Source organism: Filicampus tigris, chromosome 19 (assembly GCF_054856515.1).
Source record: "Filicampus tigris isolate MCC_2025a chromosome 19, RoL_Ftig_1.0, whole genome shotgun sequence".
In the NCBI taxonomy this organism is placed as follows: Eukaryota; Metazoa; Chordata; class Actinopteri; order Syngnathiformes; family Syngnathidae; genus Filicampus; species Filicampus tigris.
Window position 1 is genome coordinate 13,559,673 of NC_141235.1, and position 20,071 is coordinate 13,579,743.

At 37.2% G+C, this 20,071-nt stretch overlaps 1 protein-coding gene across 3 annotated transcripts; it reads left to right on the forward strand.

The window, feature by feature from the left end:
• Positions 1-998: 998 nt before the first annotated feature.
• Positions 999-19,983, forward strand: ipmkb (inositol polyphosphate multikinase b). 3 transcript variants are annotated; one of them, XM_086016176.1, is made up of 7 exons: positions 999-1,221; positions 1,535-2,163; positions 7,777-7,862; positions 7,953-8,049; positions 8,444-8,616; positions 12,570-12,651; positions 14,020-19,983. In XM_086016176.1, exons 2-7 carry the CDS (start codon positions 1,932-1,934, stop codon positions 14,772-14,774), a joined length of 1,425 nt encoding a protein of 474 aa, XP_085872302.1. In that variant the 5' UTR covers positions 999-1,221; positions 1,535-1,931; the 3' UTR covers positions 14,775-19,983. The 3 variants fall into 3 exon arrangements, with proteins under 3 accessions (XP_085872302.1, XP_085872304.1, XP_085872301.1); XM_086016178.1 differs by having other exon boundaries at positions 1,978-2,163; XM_086016175.1 differs by having other exon boundaries at positions 999-2,163.
• Positions 19,984-20,071: the final 88 nt, after the last annotated feature.

Consider the following 20,071-nt stretch of genomic DNA (forward strand, 5'->3'; position numbering starts at 1 on the left):
TTTACTGAGTTTTGGGGCAACTCTATGTAATGCCAGATAGAAGCATGCATAAACCTAATTATGTTGTTATGGACAAATGCATACAGTACATTCCCTGTCAACTGTGTTCACTCATTATCTTTGTTTGTGAAATTTCATCCCATTTAGAGTGGATTGCATTTCCAACAGATAAGTATAATTGTCTGGACAATTACAGAGGTGGACTTGTGTGGGATCATGGTAATTGTGAGCAATGGCGTGAGATGAGTCTCAGGATGTTACAACCTTTTATCTTATTTTAACCGCAGAAAGGGATTAGCCTCCACCAAGGCCAAAGCCACTAATTCAATATTAGTTCAATATTAGTAGTAAACACATTGTTCCCAAAAAAAGTACATGTTTTTTCCCCCCTGAAATTCTGAAAATTGTATTTATCTCTGCGGGGCAATTAAGGGAGCAGAGAGGAGCAGTTATTTACACAAGTTTGCAACATAAACAATTAAGGGCATAAATAAGTACAAAGGGTGTGGTGGAACAATTTACACATTCTAGTGATAGCGACAGTTTCTGTATACATTGCACATGAAACGAGAAGGGAGAAGATTGTACTTATGAAGTACTGTTACATGCATTCATAATATACTATCATTTGTACTGTCGAATATACACATTATGTCTTTATATTATCTCACTGGTAGCAAGTAAGTTCTTTGTTATGTGCTTTATCTGTCCACATACATACAACCTTACGTACTAAAAGTACTCGATATATACTGTTATTCTCTATATATTCTCTATAAAATTCATCATTTTAAGTTGAACATCTTGAAATTGTTTGTTTGATTTATCTGTGTATTTTTCGCCAGAACAATATCGGGTTTAGGAAAAAAATATTTATTCGTCAGGTTTTTGCCACTTGTCATGTGTTTTGTCAACGACTGTCGATACAATAAAGTTAGTGAAAAAAAAAACACCACACGGCTGCCGTAAAGCAGCGAATTATTTGCGACAGTATAGAATTGTTGCAACACATTGGATATCGTCAGTTCGTCACCTGAACCGATAGTAATTTCCCGGCTCTATCCCACGCACCTATGCTAAAGGCTGACGAGTGTCACGGTTATTCTTACTGATAAACGGGTAGGCGACCTTCATTTTGAAGGTGGCCGTACGGCATATTTTTCTCATTTTTGATAGTTGAATATACAAAATGGAAGACTTCAGAATCAACAATTGGACCCGGTACGTTTTACTCTACGTTCGTGTAGGCTGCTTTTGATTTTGTTGATGGGAATTACATACCACTCGAAACCTGAATGTGTCGCAACATCAGTCTACATGAGATTCAACAGCGCTAGCTGAAAAGTAGGAACTGAGCTTCGTGAAAATTGCTACATTTTATTGTAAACGGGATAGTATTGCTTCATAAAGGCGTTTAAAATATTACATATTACAATCGGAATGGTGCAATATTATATAACCGTTGATACTATTAATTCACGTCCTACGTGTGTATCACTCGACACCCTTGTGGTTTTATTTTGAAATCTCTCAGCGGAAATCTTGCCTGGTTCACCTGTAATTGACGCTGTCAGGAAGTGGGATGTGGCCAGATTGTATTTATGCTGCTGATCAAGATATGAAAATCATTGAATCAGCGCGCCTCGGGAGCTCTGCTTCACCGCAGGTCACAGCGGGGATAACAGTTTTGCCCCACGACCCTGAACTTGCTGCCGGGAGTCGAAAGCAGCGAACGGAGCCGCTGTGTATTTTCTTTCGTCTGGACTGGGCCACTTCCCTTAAGACTTCACAACCTCACGCCCAAACACTTTATTGCAACTGCATCTAGGGCGTTGGTTACGTCATAAGTATGTGAATCCATACAGTGACTTAAAAATATATATGTATTTTGGTTGCGAACGAAGATTACTGGACCTCGTCGTTCATTCCAAATGTCAGCAAGTCACCATCATCAAGTGATGATGGAGTCCTCTTTAGCTCTTGGTAGACTGGACCTGACTTCCGCTGTTGGGGCCAACATGACCCCGTGCATCTCCCCCGCTGCCTCCACCAAAGAGGTGAGCGGTCACCGGCCAATTGGAACCCAAGGACCGGCTCACCTGAATGGCTGCGTGCCGCTGTCACATCAGGTCGCAGGCCACAAGTATGGAGTGGATAAAGTGGGTAAGTACAGGTGCACCCCTAAATGACTTTCATCCAAATGTGTTGGTATGCATGCAAATTTTCAAAGCTCACAAGCATTATCAGTCACACTGCTTAAAGGCTATACCAGTGACACAAGTTTCGCTTTCCTGTTACAAATATTAAGTTAAGACTCTTTAACAGCAGTAAAAATACACCACTTTCTGGCCAACGTCTTCTCATAATTTCGAAACCACAATAAATATTATATTGAAATTCTAAACAGAAAATAATCTGATTGCCTCCTTTTAGCAAAGTACAGTAATATAATGCACAAATGTAAATGTAGTAAAATACAGCAAATGAGGCTTTGTAATATTATTGCTCTGTGTCATTTTCATAACAGTTGACATGCATAGAAAAAAAAGGTGAGAATAAACACACTCCATATGTTGTTAAAATGCATAGTAAGGAACAAATAAAAAATAGCGTTGGAAGTGAAAATATGAGCTATGATGGCCAGTCAGAGTAGCAGCGTGAAGAAACTGACTAACTCCAAGTCCAAAAATGTGTCTGTGGGCCAACCAATATACTTCAAATTTGGCATAAGTATAGAAAATTACATATAAACATTTCGATTTGAAAAATGGCCCTGCTGACCTGAATTTTTGATGGGAGTTTGTCAACCACAAATTCGGGAAAACTTGAGTCTTATACAGCAGCGAAATTTTAACCCTTCATCAAAGTGTCGTTGAGTGAGATACAGTTACTCTCGGCGCTCTGTCATAAATGCTTGAATGAGCTTCTTTATATACTCTATACACTCTCAGCTGGTAAAACCTTTGTACCATTTTGAATAAAAGCCAATCACAACACACAAATATTACTAATGTAGTTTTAGCATAGCATAGCAAAGCATAATGTCAATATGAGATATGGATAGATATGCACATTATTGTTTTGAGAGAGCGCGAGATGAGTCATGCACAGTAGCTAGCAGAAAGTGATCTTGATTTGTAGGAAATTGCAGACCTAAATATATGAAATGTAAATACTCAACTTCAGTTAATTTTGCATTTATGGGGAAACCTTTTTGGACAAATGTTTTTTTAATATTGTTTTCCTCACCAATAAATTAGACTTTATTTAAAACATTACAGTACAAAAGTGCATTGCTATAAGGTGCTGCCTAGCACAGGGTACTGAATGTGAAAATTTTTACAATTAGAAGTTTAAGTGTCATTTGGTAGAAAATTCGTTTAGGGAGGCAGCCATCTTACTAAGAAATAAAACTGTCTATTTGTAGCTCTTTGTGAGTCGTCAATACAGAGCATGAGGGAAAACTTTCCATAGTTCACATCCAAAACAGAAGGCTGAAACTGTTCCTCCTGCATAACCACATTATTTGGAATTTTTTACTTGAGCCGGTGAATATGGCCTTAAAAAGAGGGCGATTAGTTATTTTAATATCAGTGGATTTTTGCTGATTGTTGTTTTACATATGAAAACATTACAACATAAGACAAAAAGATGCCCATTTTTGCTTATTTTTCTCTCACTTGCAAAGTTGAACAAATTCTAAACTAACAATCAAATGTTCTGCCTGTAATTCATATGTTTATAGTTTTCCACAGCAATGCGCTTTTTTAATGCTTCATGTCAGGACACCATGGTCACTATTGAGTAATTGTTTGTATTTAGTAATTTGGCCCAGTATGGTTCGATAGGTGCACATCATGTCAAGGAAAATGTTCTACCTAATCCAAACATGATCGCTGCATTTGAACAGTAATGTGCCTGGGGACTTGCTTACAGCAGCAACTTTGTGCGTGGGTGGCTGCTACTAAGTAAAGGTTGCTTCAATTATGAATAAATAAAGCACTTATATTTTTATTTTGCTCTTATTTTCAGTTTACTGAACGATGACAGTAGCTCTTTCTTGACTCAATCAATGTCCTCGCCAACAAAGCAGATCAATTATTAAAGCAGTCTCAAACGAAATCTGCTTTCATTGAGAGGGATACCTGCCTGTCTCGTCTCTCTATCTGTCGAAACAAAGCAGCATTGAGTTAAGCAGCATGATGTTATCTTGGTTTATTCCTGGGTTTGGTCCTGAATAATCAATCATTAACACATAGCTCGCATACACTGAAGCAATAGACTCTGCAGGCAATGTTACACTTTGCTGTGTTGAACAAATAGTGGAATCCTGCTCATCCTGTATTGCTGCTGACTGAACATGATAGTGCTCCTCCCATTGCTTGTTTGCCTAGCCCTTCACTTGCATTGACCTCCATTGGCAATGTTAAAAAATGGCAACTAATGTAGGGCCATTGAAAGGTTTCTTGAAGCGGTATATTACAAAGACATTCATGATAGCTTTCATAAACACAGTAGGATTAGAATATACAAAAAAGGTGCTATTATTACGTTTCTATGCAAAGCAGTAGTAGAAGTCAACCCAAACATATTTTTTTCAAGAATATGTTCTATGCAGGCACATTAATTGAAACACAGCATTCTGATTAAACACAGCATTCTGATTAATTAATTGTTTTTAGCCATCTCAGCATTTTGTTACTTCTGTCAATTGAAAATGACATCACAAATACTTAGGGCTAAAATAACAACCAATCATGGCTCAGCTTCAGAAAACGGGTCAGCTGTGATTGGTCGTTACCTGAGCCCTGACTATCATTTTCAGTCGGCAGAAGTGACAAAATGGCCACCCCATGGCTAAAAACGGGTGTATTAACTCTTATTCCACAAATGCAATATTTATCAGAATGCCTTCTTTCAACTAGTGGGGACGCATAGAACATGTTCTTGAAAAAAATATGTTTGGGGCTGAATTCCACTTTAAGATTCGATATATCTTTGATGTGTTCTGATGGAAGCCCAAGTTCATGTGGTTCATTGCCGTACTTCGACACAAGCATTTAATCCCTGAATAGCCCCTGAATGTTTACAACAGTGTTTAAAATCATCGGGCAAAGCCCTGACTCCTTACCTTTGGACTCCTTCAGTCAGATGTCTAACAAAATAACCCTTTTCATATATATATTTTTTTTCTTTTTTTACGTGAAAAAAAAAACACTTTATAATAATATTTTTTAGAAAAAGAAACATTTGAAGATAAATATTTTTCAGTATAGTTATTTTTTTAAAAGCATAAATCATTGATAGGCAGGACAACAGTTATCTGTAACAGTTTCCAAGTTACTCATTTTTCATTTATGGAAAACATAACTGACCTAAACAAAAAAAGCAAACCGGAAAAGAGCTCTCTGACGATGCGGTAGAATATACAAATTATACTTAATCCCAGTTATCCTCCAACAAGATTTACTTGCTAATAGAACCGTAACAAGCAATCACTTCCCTTTAGTAAAACAAACCCCTTGTCACTTTATCTCCATACAGTATATCCTGTCTTTTTTTTTCTTAGCCATAAACACATTCATGATAATAAATCCTAGCCTGATTACACTTCCTGCACGTCCTATGTAAACTTAATCTCCAACATATCCAGAATACGTAAGAATCTGCATTTTTCTTCCCACACAGCCTCCAGCATGACTGCTGAAATGAAAATGCAGTTATAATCGTAGGAGTAATCACAACACATTTTTTCCCCAACAGGAACAAGAGGTTGACTGTTGTACCTGCTTGCATTACTCATTCCCTGTTAACAATAATATTGTATCGAGATTTCTATGCATGTCATTATGGATCAAAAGGAGAAATATGATACTTTGTCAAATCACACAATCCCAGGCTGGCTTCTTCCTCTTCTGCATTCAACTTGATACATTGTAGTGTTTTACAAGCTTGTGAAAAAGACTCAATCAAAGCAAACAATTTGGTATTTTGTGGATTTTAAAACCGGAACTGATAGTTTGGGCTTTAGGTTTGGATACAGATGTTTGGTCAAAGGTCCAGTGAAATCTATGACAGCCAGGAACAAAAAAAAAAACATGCTATATGTATGCGTAGTTATTTGTTCACGGTAGCATGTCTTATGTCAGCAGTATTTCATCTGGTCAGATGACTGTGAGTATTTAGAAGTGTTGTAAGCCACATCCAAATTTGGCTGACAGAATGCGAAGGTGAGCGTTCTCGCTTACTGAAAGGGACGTAGCCGACCTCAGATGTGTTTGTAAATAGGAATCATATGAATTCATTCAAATACCGTTAAATTAAATTGGAATAATTCATGACATCACATAGTCTCTCACGTGCAGCATTTTTACACATGAACATTTATCAGTGTCATGCAAGTGTAAAACAATTTAATTATTTTACAGTCCCTAAATTTCCAGCTTTCCCACAATTCCACATTTTTTTATTGAAATAAGCCAATGGAAATGAACGACATTTCCAAATGAAACTCATCCTTCGATATTTCTCTACAAATTCAATTACTATTAAAACTGTCAAGCTTCAAAATGTTAAGCTCATTAGTGAATTATTATTTGCATTATTATTTTGGTAAGTATTTTTGCCACATATTTCCCATTTTTCATGAGAAAATTTCCAAATTAAAGCAGAAATTGAACAATTTTTACCTCATCCTTCAACATTTTAACTGATACAAACCATTCTAAATTCAAACTGTTGCGCTCATTGAGGACATTTTGGAAAATATTTGTAAAATTCTCAAATTAAGGTAGATATTTTCAGATGTATGTAATCTTCCCACACTTCTCAACTGATTCAAACTTCAAACTGTTCAGCTCATTCAGTACAACTCAGTCAGAACTATTTTTACATTACACAAATTCCCATTTTTTTCAGTATTCAGTATTTTCCAAGACTAAATTCCCAAATGAAGCCAACAAAATTTTAAGATGACCTAATTTGTCCACGTTTATCACCTGATTCAAGCCATTCCAACTTCCAACCATAAAGGTTGAGCTTAGTCAAGACATGTTGAGAACTTCTTAAATTCCAAAAATTCTCACAATTTCAGAATTCCATATTTTACACTAAAATTACTCAATTATGAACTACTTTACATGTCCTCCTCCTTCCACATTTCTCATCCACCTTAGTCCATTCCAACTTCAAATTAAGATGATTCAGAACATTTGCTGTTCATTGTCATGCTACTATGTTGATTTCCAGTCTGTTGATGTATGTTAGCATGCTTACCGATAGCCATTAACATTTAATCAATTCACATTAGAAACAGTTAATAAATACAGGATTAGATATAAAATCTTTGCCAACTGTACTGATACTAGCAGTAATTTACTCAATTTATATTTCTTACATTTTACTTAATTCTACCCCAGCCCTTCTGATTTCACATGCAATTTCTACAAAAATTTCATTCTCAAGTTGTTGTAAAGTAAATGTCACTTTAGCCATATTGTATTGAGCTTTCCTACATTCATAGTTTCCACTTATTTGATTGCCCGTTGATTCTGTGTTTCTCAAAGCGTTTCAAACGTAATGTGGCATTTAGATTTCATTTTCATCTTCATAATTCATCTTAGCAAGGAGGCCTGTTGCTCTTAAAGGACTATATATTTACATATGTTTCGTGTTTCACTAACAAGACTGACAGAAATGGCTTGAGTGTAATTAACTGTGTCAACACTTATAGCCATCAGTGTTCTGAGAACCATACCATTGATTTGTTTGTTGAAGGGATTCTTCAACATCCAGATGGAACAGTCCTGAAGCAACTGCAGCCTCCACCTCGAGGTCCAAGAGAGATGCAGTTTTACAGCATGGTAATACACACGTTTAAAAAAAACAAACAAAAAAAACAAAAACGCATACAACTGTGTAATACATACTATTTGGTTGTATTTGTTTACTAGGTATATGCAGAGGATTGCTGTGACCCATGTCTTCTTGAGCTCCAGTCACATCTCCCAAAATATTATGGCACTTTGTCCTCTCCTGATGCGCCTAATGGTATGGAACTATGTATGCACATCTGCTCATAAGTAGAGGTGACACTATACAATAAAAGATTAAGTTGATCAGTTTAATTGTAATTTAGGGATTAAGAAAAGATTCCATTCAAACAATTTCTTTACTTCACGGCAACAGATGGGAGTGGGATTATTCAGTAGAGGAAAAAAATGTTGCTGTCACTGACCTCCAAAATGGGAGCAAGACGGGAGTGGGAGTCACTTTCACGGGGAGCGGGATGGAACAGGATTTCTTTTTTCTTTATTTATTCATTTATTTTAAACTATGGTAGAGATTTTTTTTCTGGGGAGTGGGATGGGACAGGAGTGAAAATCCACTGCCATGTCACCCTCTACCACATAGTCAACATTGTCTCTGGCTGTTACTGCCTTAGACCTGTACATGAAGCTGGAGGACGTTACTCGACGCTTCGTCAAGCCGTGCATCATGGATGTGAAGCTGGGCCAGCGAAGTTACGATCCATTTGCCTCGCAGGAGAAAAGGGAGCAACAGATCCGAAAATATCCACTGATGGAAGAGATAGGCTTCCTGGTCCTTGGCATGAGGGTGAGTGTGATTTATAAGGTCTCTTTTGAAAAACATTCTATGATTGAAAAAGGTGACCTCATTCTTTAAATATATGAATATACTGTATATTGGTGCCATTTCACAATAAAGTTACCTAATTGATTAATTAGGTTATAAATACTTGCACTGCAAGTGCAAACCTTTAACACACAATTATATTATCTGATTACTGGGTCCACATGGGTGGGAGAATACAGGAAAGACTGATAGTTCATCTTATCTTTTTGAAAGGAAGCAAGTAAAATATTTCAAACGTATCACTTTGTTTCCATTCCCTTCCGTTGTTTGTAGCTTTTTCATTTCCTGCTTGCTTTTAACCCATTAAGGACGGGAGCGGATAACCGGGTTTCTACCACTAGAGCGCTGTTGCGTCATTCTACCTTTAAAGCCGGGAGAGCGGATACGTCTTGATGTGTCTGATATATCAAGATGTATCTTGATATGGATATGTCTTTTTTAAATCCAATTCTCCGTCTCTTAGCCAATTTAATGCATCCGAATATACACTTGATTGTGGCGCGAGACAGTGGAGGATGTCGTGGAATTTTTTTCGAGCCTTAGATGGGCTAATGGCGGACGCTGTCGATCGCCCGCAGCTCTGGTAAGTAACGGCAGTGATATATCGACGACGCCGCACGACCAGTGGAACCATTCAAACGTGATATGATATGGTTCGTAGACAATTACGATATTGACGTCTGTGTAACAGAATAGAGGATAGTAATTACCACTCGATTTCTTCTAAATAAAAATGGTGCTTCTATGACACATTATTTTTACGTCATCGATTGAAACAGTAAATAATAATACATTCTGCCTGTGTGAAAGCCACATGTCTAAGCTCTTTAATTCTTTTGGAATTATGTTTCTGTCTGCTACAGGGGCTGATATATTAATCATTTTGTAAGTGTTGAATTTCTGGGAGAACTTCAGGTTTTCAAGGGTAATTCCAAAGGCGACCTTAGGTTTTGGGGAGCTTTTTGAGACAGGCGCTTTAGTCCTTAATGGGTTAAGGTAACCTCAGTATACAAACCCAGCAAATCTTGTGATAGTTACAATTGTGTAATATGTCTCATTATAAGGTTACAATGAGGGGCCAAGTCTTAGGCAAATTGTATTGGCATATTCAGAAAATATGTCAAATTAAATAGGGCTGCGCGATATTGGAAAAACATGCGATATGCAATATGCTTGTTGAATATAACGTGATCGATATTATTGCGATATTTAACATGTACCTCAGAAATGACATTTTAATTATTTATTGGGCTGTCAAACTTAAAGCGTTAACTATGGAGATTAATTGAAATTTCATAACACACTAAAAAAAATTAACAAAGTTTTATTTACTCCCTGTGGCAGCTGACCTCTGCTCACTTTGCAGCCAAACTTAGAGAGTCACTGTCGCAAAGACGGACTTTTATGTAATTTTACTTAAGTTACTCGACGGCTCATTGGAGAAATCCAAAATAATATACGCACTTTGCTAAGCCAAATTCAAATACCATATTAGTTGTACGTCTCTGGTGTATTGTTCAACAGTTGTATTTTACAGGAAGAGAATTGTATTCAAGGATCAAAAAATGCTATTAGAACAGTCTTCTTTGAATCGAAATATACTTTAATTTTTTTCCCACATTAATTCCAAGATTTGACTCAACTAAATATCTGTCCAAAGCTTCGTAAAAAAATGTAGTTTAAAATATGATTGATTAATCGCGATCAATTATGGAAAATTTTGCGATTAATTAGTTTAAAAAAAGTAATTGCTTTTGACAGCACTAAAATTAAAGAACTACTTTTTTTTCATGCGACAAAATAAGCAAGCTCAATGTATTCTTAGCTAATTAATCGTAATTAGATAAAGTTCAGCTATTGGATGGCCATGCATATTTAAGTTCGCGTCTGACTGGTCAAATTCAGATAAACAATTCTACAAGTAACTTATTACATGTCTTTGCGTTATGCATATTGCATGGGCCAATATCACAATATTGATATTTTTTCGATATATTGGGCAGCCCTAAAATTAAATGCACTTGGTTATTTTGTAGGGATGTCACGATATCCAAATGTCACAATACGATAATATCACGATATTATCTAGAGGTTGACGTTATATAAAAAGCTCACAATACTGTATAAAAACCCACAATATTGTAAAAAAAATAAAAACAATTTAAAAGCACATATTTAAAAAAAAAAGCACAATGCCGGTACTCTGTTTTTGTACTGTATATAACAGCATTCACAAAGAAATAGTCTTAGCCAGTCATGCGCTCCTATTGGCTCGGCAGCGCAAAATATCATGGTTTATGTCGTTCATAATGCTGTGTTCGGCTGAAGCGGGTCGACGAAGATGTTGAAAACATTTTTAAGAAAATGGATCCTATAGCTCAAAAACTTGACATGGCAGAGAAAAATTGAGATCAGTTTTGGATTACAAATACTTATAAGACATAACTCAACAAAAGTTGTGTTCCCCAGTGTAATCCATTTCCGAGTATAAATTGGACATAGGTGTTTTTCACAGGACAACGATGATATACAGTACTCTACACATATAGCGTGTTTAACAATAATACCTAACCTGAGTTATAATTTCATATGGATTTATTCATATGGCAATATTGAAAGGTGGTGCTCACGCCAAATGACTGAATGGTCCGGCGAGGTGAGCAATTTAGTTCACATTTTTACCACAAATTTTGCTATTTCATCCACAGGTCCAGATGAAATATGGACGGGACAGCAAACGAAAACTATACTCAACCATTTAAATTTCCAAAATAATAATGCATTCGTTGGTCATTTCATCAACAGAAGAAAACCGGGAAAAAAAGAAGAGGACCTTGAAACAAAAATATCACATATTGTATTGCAATATTGAGGGGGAAGAAAAACGACCCTCGCGAGGACAAGCGGTCCAGAAAATGGATGGATAGTATTTTCCAAAATCGATCAGTGCTACAACAATATAGCTTTCTGTCATACAATATAAATGTAGAAAATAACCTATGTTTCTATTAAGACATTCATGGCTTGATTTACTAAAGCTTTATTTAGGCACAAGCAAAATAGATTGCTAAGCTGTTGTGGAAGCTGATCTACTATTGGAGCATACTCAGGATTGTGTCTATCAAATTCAGTAAATTGCCGTGCAGTTCATTTTGTACGCCTTGGGAGGAGCGTATCCAAATAGAGGCAGTGTGATTTAGAAAACCTAAGATGAATTGCGATGGCTGGTTTCGCGTCTTTCATTAGAGCTTCTAGAAGACAGGTGCACAATTTTTTTTTTTCAGATTGTCCAGTTCAGTTGCTTTTGGCTTCATCGCTTGGTGTGTAGTGGGCCTGAGTTAATTATGCTTCCAGGGTACATTTTTTTTTTTTTGTCTCATGTCTTTCCACTTAACACCACATGATTCTTCCTTTCCAGAAAGGCACAAAAAGCTCAGGAAAAATCCCTCACACACGCCCAGAGTAATGCTTTCATGTCATCCTGAAGTCGTGTGGGATACTGTTTTGTGAGACTTTTTCACTCACAGCATTTCAAACTATTTGTGCAACATGAGAGTAATCAAATCCAAAATCCACTCTATGGCTTAGCATTGCAGGTTGTTTTGTATATGTTATGTGTGAGTATGCATCAATACTAATGCTGACTTCAGCCACATAGCTCACATAAATTCAGTTGATTTTCCTGCTTTTTAATCCTTAGATGTGTGCACGTAGTTACAGTATTTAACCACTAGGTGCCGTCAACGCCACATCTCATTGTATCCCTTGACAGGAAGAAAGCTTTTGGATTCCATTTGAAACATTTGACAACGTTTGATGCCCTTTGTGGAATCATAATAGTATTAATTTAAATATTTAGCACAGTATATATTAAATAAATAGATGTGTATGAAGATAGTTATTTTTTCTTGCAGGTTTACAAGCTGTGCAGCAACACTGTTGACATGTTTGACCAGCATTATGGAAGGGGACTGTTGAAGGACACCATTAAAGATGGTATGTTTGTGTTTTATAAGTAATTTGTATTGTGAAATTACTGCTAAAATACCCCACCCATATTTTAATGATATTTCATAATTCTCAATGTTACACCTATGAGTTCCATTTAGCATTTTACGCAATTTCACCAGTGAAAACTAAAGAACCATCAAATGTTCCCATCCCCACAATTTTCAGAGCATTTGTCACTTGCAACGTAGTCACACACAACCCAAACAAAGCAAAAGGAGACTATTATAAAAGTAGCGCAAAACATAATTGTTAGCATTGTTGTAGGAAAAAGACTTGAGGTCATATGTTCCACTACAGTATCAACTGGACTAGGAACACAGTTAAAGATGGAGTATGTCGTTAGCAAGTTTTTAATGTAGCATCATTTCAAAGCTCAAAGAAACACCCCCAGCTCACTAAGGCACGTGCACGACGGAATGCAAAAGCCGCTACATTGCTAGCATGACTAATACTGCATTCCAGAAAAGTCTGATTTATCCCACTCGGATTGTACCATTTGCTACCTCAAAACGGTCTTGGCGAATATATATATATATATATATATATATATATATATATATATATATATATATATATATATATATATATATATATATAACAAAGATGGCTGATCGCGCTGTTTTTTTTTTTTTCCTCAAAACATTTTGACCTTAAGCAAACCTTAAAGTGGAAGTCGACCCAGAAATGTTCCTTCCAAGAAAATGTTCTATGTCTAAACACGACATTCTGAATAATATTGCGTTTCTGGAATATGAGTTAAGCAGCAAAATCCACTCGCTTTTAGCCATCACAGAGGGCGGCCATTTTGGCACTTCTGTCAACTGAAAATGACATCACAGGGCTCAGGTAACAACCAATCATAGCTCAGGCTTCAGAAAACAGGTGAGCCGTGATTGGTCGTTACCTGAGCCCTGAGCCACTGTGATGTCATTTTCAGTCGACAGAAGTGACAGGATGGCTGCCCCTTGAGATGGCTGAAAATGGCTGGAATTTGCTGCTCAACTCATATTCCACAAAAGAAATATTAAGGACTGTTTGGACTAGTGGGGATGCGTAGAACATATTATTGTAAAGGAAAATGTTGGGGTTGATTTCCTCTTTGAAATGATGTCTTTTCACAGTCCAGCCATTCAAACCCAGGAACATATTTATATATTTTTCAAACATTAGGGTAAAAAAAGGGTCTGAAAATGTCTGGTACTGAATGAGTTAATTATTTAACCTCAAATCAATTTATCATTTTTTGTCCAGGCGTGCTTCTTGAGTTTGTTTTAAAAAAGATCATTCTGGTCAACTACAATTCAAACACAATTTCAGAGTTTTATTAAGGCCTTTTTGTTTTCTCTTCTTCAGGCTTGGCTAAATTCTTTCACAACGGTGTTTGTCTGAGGAAGGATGCCGTGGTAGCCAGCATTCGCCGAGTGCAAAATATCCTCCGCTGGTTTGAGTCTCAGCGTCAGCTGGTCTTCTACGCCAGCTCTCTTCTCTTTGTCTATGAGGGCCTCCCCTCCTCGAGCACCTTCGCCCTCATCGGCACCCCCACTAACAGCCCGGCTGCTGTCGCCAAGTGTTGGGATGGCAAGGATGAAAAGATACAGGAAGTCGGAGAAAAGAATGAAAAGATGGCAGAGTACAACAACAACAACAACATTCAGTTGGCGGTGACCTATGATTGCTCCCGAGACTCGATTTACAGCAATCACAGGAAAGGCGGCCTCCATCTTTCCGCAAAGACTCAACCTCAAGGCATCAGCGGAGACGATGGCACTCTGGGGACAACGCCACGCCAACCGGTTTCTGTCGAGAAATTGCCACAGCAAGACAACTCGACGTGGTTGTCCCGGCAACCGCCAAACGGAAATGGAAACAAATCCCAACTTGAAGGGAAGGGCGAGCGCAGCGAGAGAGCGAAGAGCGGCGGGAGAGAAGAGGATATCGAGCAAGGTGGAGGCGAGGCAACCGCGTTGAACGAAGGCAACGCACAGGTGGAGGTCAAGATGATCGACTTTGCCCACGTTTTCCCCAGCGAGAGCCACGATCACGGCTACATTTATGGCCTCAAGCACCTCCTGACCGTATTGAACCAGATCCTCTCTGATGACGCTTAGACTCATCCTCGCTTTTCTGACTTGCTCGAAAGTCAACCACTGCCTCCGCCTACCTGAATCTTGGAACCACCATCCTCATCTCACCTGATTCCGGTGTGTGCGTGTGCGCGCATGTGTGCGTTTGATATTTTTCCGGGTGGAAGTCACAGAGGCTGACAGTTACATGCACTAAGAAATCCCTTGAAGGCATTAGGACCCTGTGCATCAGTCGTTGAGTACGCTGACTCATGTTTTACACAAGCTCCAAAATGTGACCCTACTTTACTGAAATGCACTGGATTTGACAAGTCTATTTTTATATTGAGGCCACTGAGAGAGAAAAAAAAAACAACAGTTAGGTTTGTGTCGTATATCAGAACATCTCAAATCCTGAGTGAGCCAGAGATTTTTCTGTATTGTTTTTACCATAGTAACTATTTGATACTATTTATAGAAGTTTTACGTTTTAGATTTGTGCTTAATTGTGTGGATGCTGAGAGACATGATTTCACTGCCATAATGCATTGAATTTTTTTTGTTTTCATTTTGCTTTTTAACCGTGCTTAATAGCAGTGGCACTAACTTTCTGATCAGTGAGCTGGTATTTTTCCTTGAACTTAAAAAGTATTGCTTCCCCAAACACTTTTTTTGACAAAGGCCAAACCAGAAACTGAAAAATGCTGTCAACTGTCACGTGCTGACATTATTGGTTAAAAAAAAGAGAAACGAACAATACAGTTTTTGTTTTGAATATATATTTTTGTTTAAATCCCAATACACTCTTAGATTCTATTCGAATATGGAAGGAACAGTCTGTTGTGAACCAATCAAATGACAGAAACATACATTCTTGCTTGAAGATTTGAATATTAATCGTCATTTTAGCTTTCTGTTGTTTTTTTCTTTTGGCAGGATAACATCTCTCAGCATTCACATTCAGTTTTGGAGGAAATTTCTATTTTTTAAACAGTTAATCAAATGAGTAAAAAGAGAAGTCTCTTTCCAAATAATATTTCAGCATAATTGACTACGCATTATCGTGTTTGAAGATAATACTCGCCTTTGTATAGTGATCCATAATTTCCATTTACCCCGTTATTTCCATCCGATGACATTGGATGTTACCGGAGCAATACTGTTGGCATGTTCAATTTTGAAAATCAATTTTGAGTGAATACAAGAAAGAAATTTGATTAACATTGACATACAACACAACTTCTCTATTGTAACTGGATGTTCTTCATTTAGGTTTAAAGTACAGTTTTAACAACTCTCCCACTTTAGCAAACCGCCAACTGGAACTTGAGTTGCTTGAATCTCATCATGAATTTGAAATGCAAATACAACTTTTTCAAGCTTAAACTGACACTTTACTGCCATGCAATTTCTTGCCATTCTAAAACGGGCTGTCGTTTTGTGATTTTTGTCGAATCCAATTTCAACAGGGACGTAACTCAGGTAATGAACACCAAGAATACATTCAGTAGTTTCCACGTCGCCATTTTCCTCTCCTCGTGCTCTCGCCACATGGTGGCAGTAGATGGTCAGTGTTGAAAATCACGTCATCCGCTTTTGACTCGTCACTTTTCTTTTGATAACATGGCTGGCTGTCGAACACTCCCATCTTCAATTGGAGTCCATGTTGTGGTTCGAATATTCGCTACCTTGCACTCCCACTTTATTCTCGATAATAGAAAGCAAAACTCGTCTGTGAGCGTAGTGCCACTGACGCAACATTTATGACTTCTGTCATTTTTGTTGTTGTCTTAAAGCGGTCCAATTGAGGCGCCGGACCCAGTCCTGGTCGATGGCGTCTGGCAAGATCGCAACTTCATGGTCAAGTTTTAAGATTGTAGTAAAGAAAGATAACTTCTCAATGGGACATGAATGGAGACGGCAATGAATGGGCTTTTGTTATTTTAGGTTTCTTTTTTTGGGGCATTCTGTAAATGGTTGCAAAGGGGTCCTTTTAACGTTGTCATGTCGACCGAAGTGATGACTCATATTTCGAGTTATATACTTGCAATGAGTGACGGATGAATGATGTGCCCCAAAGCAGCCCTGATCAAGACCAAACGATTAGAGGGAACCGGTGAGGTAATGTGAAAACGGCCACCAAAACACCTTTCAAACTAATTCATTTAAGTTCTTAAACTTTGCTGGTGGAGTGGCATCTCGTTGGGCCTCTCACCAAGCAGTATAATGCATTTTTAAATGGAAATATAAGGGTATGAACTGTGCTTTTAAATTGCTGCTGATCATTCTTTACATTATGACTGGCTCCCGATTGTGATTCAACATTGTAGGCTGCTTCAAATGTTTGTTTGAGACTTAGTGTACCACTTTATGCACAGGCCTTGTACAGTTTATATACTGTAGCTTGACGATGAAAAATGGAAACATTTTAATTGATTTGTAATTTAACATAATTAAGTGCATTGTGCTTCTAATTTGATCCTAAATGCAAATAGACTGATTAACTGTTGTTTGTTCCTTTTGTTTTGATCAGTCACATTTTTGGAGTCCTAATTGATGGTAACTATTATTTTCATGTAACTGCCTTATGTCAATGACGTCATTTTGTCTTTTGTGTTTTGGACATTGTTTGTTCATTCCGGCAGCTTTATCAGTCACTTGATTTTACTTTGCAACCTAACAAAGATCATATCATATCCATTTTTACACAAGGAAGCATTAATAAATTAATTTGTTTAATGACAGTAATGCAACTTGTAACCAGTGTGTAAAGTCTGATAATCAGGCTTTGGTACTAAAGCAGGCACTTTTTCCATGATGACAAATTGTTTACACAACATTACTTAAAAAAACATTTACATCTGAATACGCATTTGCAGAATTCACATTGTTTTGTGCTTTAAAAAACACAAAAACATGCTGTACAACATGCTTGTTTTAATCACCCAACAGCTCAACCGAAGTCTAAAAACAAAATTGCTGCTGATTCTTTTCTTAGCCGAGCCAATAAGTAGTGATTAAAAATAACATTTAAAAAAATACAGTATATACAAAATAAAAACAAAAAAATGTGTGAAATGTAATCTGAAAAATGACATTTTACAAAATGGCTCCTGTTAATTCCTAAGGAAAATGTAGAACTTGTATACGTGTGATGTATTAACTTGCTTGGTTGTCCTCTATTCATGAAGCCACTCCCAGCCTTATGTTTATTGCATAGCTATCTGTTGAGCGCTAGATTTCAGAAAGGAAATGGAATTTTCGGCATACACTTAAGTGCCAAATACCAAATGCAAACCAACACCTGCTTATGTGACTTTATGACCAAGATTTTATACTACAGTGCGAAATGGCTGACAATGGCACAGTAAATAAATATACATACAGTAAATTGGGCTATAATGCTCTTATTTGTTTACATTATACCTGCTTTCCTCATGGCCAGCATTAAACAAGAATTCAATTTATTTCATTTCTGCATACTGGATTTTTCTTTCATGTAGTCAGATACAGTGCTGTGAGAAAACATTTGCCCCCTTCCTGATCTCTAAGAGTTCTCCTTTTCTAATGTCTGACAAAGACTGGTGAATAACAAAATTCATTGTTTCATTAATCACAGCAAGTTGTTCAGGTCCTGAAGTATGAAAGCAGCCCCAGACCACCATGTTTTGACTGTCAAATGCTGTGCTACTTTTATGCCTGATGAATGGGCTGCAGACCTTTGTGTGTTGTCAATCTAGAGATTATATCTCTATAAATCTTGGGGCTCAGAAGGATTTTTCTTGGAAAATATGAGACAAGCCTTTGTGTTTTTTGTTGTGAGCTGTGAATTTCGCCCAGGAACTCTGCCATTTTGCACAGTGTCTTTCTAATAGTCGAGTCAGGAACATTAACCCTAACTGGCTCTGGCTGAGGTTTGCCGGAGCCTCAAATCCTTGGAAATGGCTTCCTAGCCTTTTCCAGACCGATAGATTTTAGTCACTTTGTTTCTAAGTGTTTTTAAAACTGAAATTAATTTCTTTGCATTTCGGCATGACGCATTTCTTTTTGAGATCTTGTAGCCTAAGTGATTTCTTAATTCAACAAAGCTGTAGCCAGTGAACTCATCTTTCCAAAAAACGGCGAATTACAGTTAAGTCATGATTTGACAAGAAGGGGGCCAATACTGTACTTTTTTCATAGCACTGTATCCCATAAACAAGGATAAATAAGGTGAAGGTGTTTCTTTGTCAATCAACTGCCCACATGTTTTGCATGTTTGTTTGTTTTTCTGCCATTCATTCTTTTATATGACTGTACAACTTTACAGTCTTATTATATTAAGGCAAGATTTATTGTATCACTTCTATTATTTGACACTACTGTATTCCCATTCACTTAAGGTATTGGTATTACTAGTTAAGTCATGTTTCAAAGCAGATAAAATACATGAAAGCAAGGCATGTTTTAATTGTAATACTCAGATTTTGATGACAAAATGGTATGTAAAAAAAATTATCAAGGCAATGCTGAATCACATACTTTAGTGGTTTATCATGGCGGTTCAACATGGGCACCGCTTATGCTGGATTCAAAGTCGCTCCTTCGCACAAAAGTAAATAAGCTTTAAAGTTGAAATAAATAATGGGCTCTACTTTGACAATTGCAATTACGCCCATTATATTTTAAATGAATTGAAAGAGCAATTTGTGTAAATGCGCCACTTCCAAGTCTACTTTGGTATCTGTGTGAATGTTTAGCGTGTATGTGCACAGTTAAAGCTAAAAGGGAGTCCGTTTTAAAAAAACAAATCAAATGAAAAGATCACAATCAAAATCCTTTGCAATCATTTTGTTTCTGATATTTATAAATCCATCTGCTGCGTGATGTCTTTGTTCTGGCTCCCAAGTTATGATCCAAGTGTCCTCATGTGATGACTGATCCTTCAGGTATAACTGTCCAATCTGGGTTGCTGATTTTGGAATCCCACTCAAATCATGTAAAATCGGAACAGTTGTGACCAGGTGTCGGCAGGCAGGATTTTTATTTTGAGAACAGTAACCGGTTGAAGGTCGAGCTCTTACAGTGATCAAAGCTCGGCTGTCTGCGTGAAAATGATGTTCCAACAAAGAATTGAACATGCTCTTGTGTGCAAAATACATTTTAATTTGAATATAATGGAATTCATGCATTGTAAAATTGACTCATGCGAATGATCAGTGGAGAGGAAGCTGTAAAACTAATTATTTTTAACAATAAAATTACATTAAAATTACATTTACTTTGTTCTTCCCTTTCTTGCAATGGTTCTTTGTTTGTTTTTATTGGCTGTTGTTCTATATCACAGGTCCGACGCAAGGCAA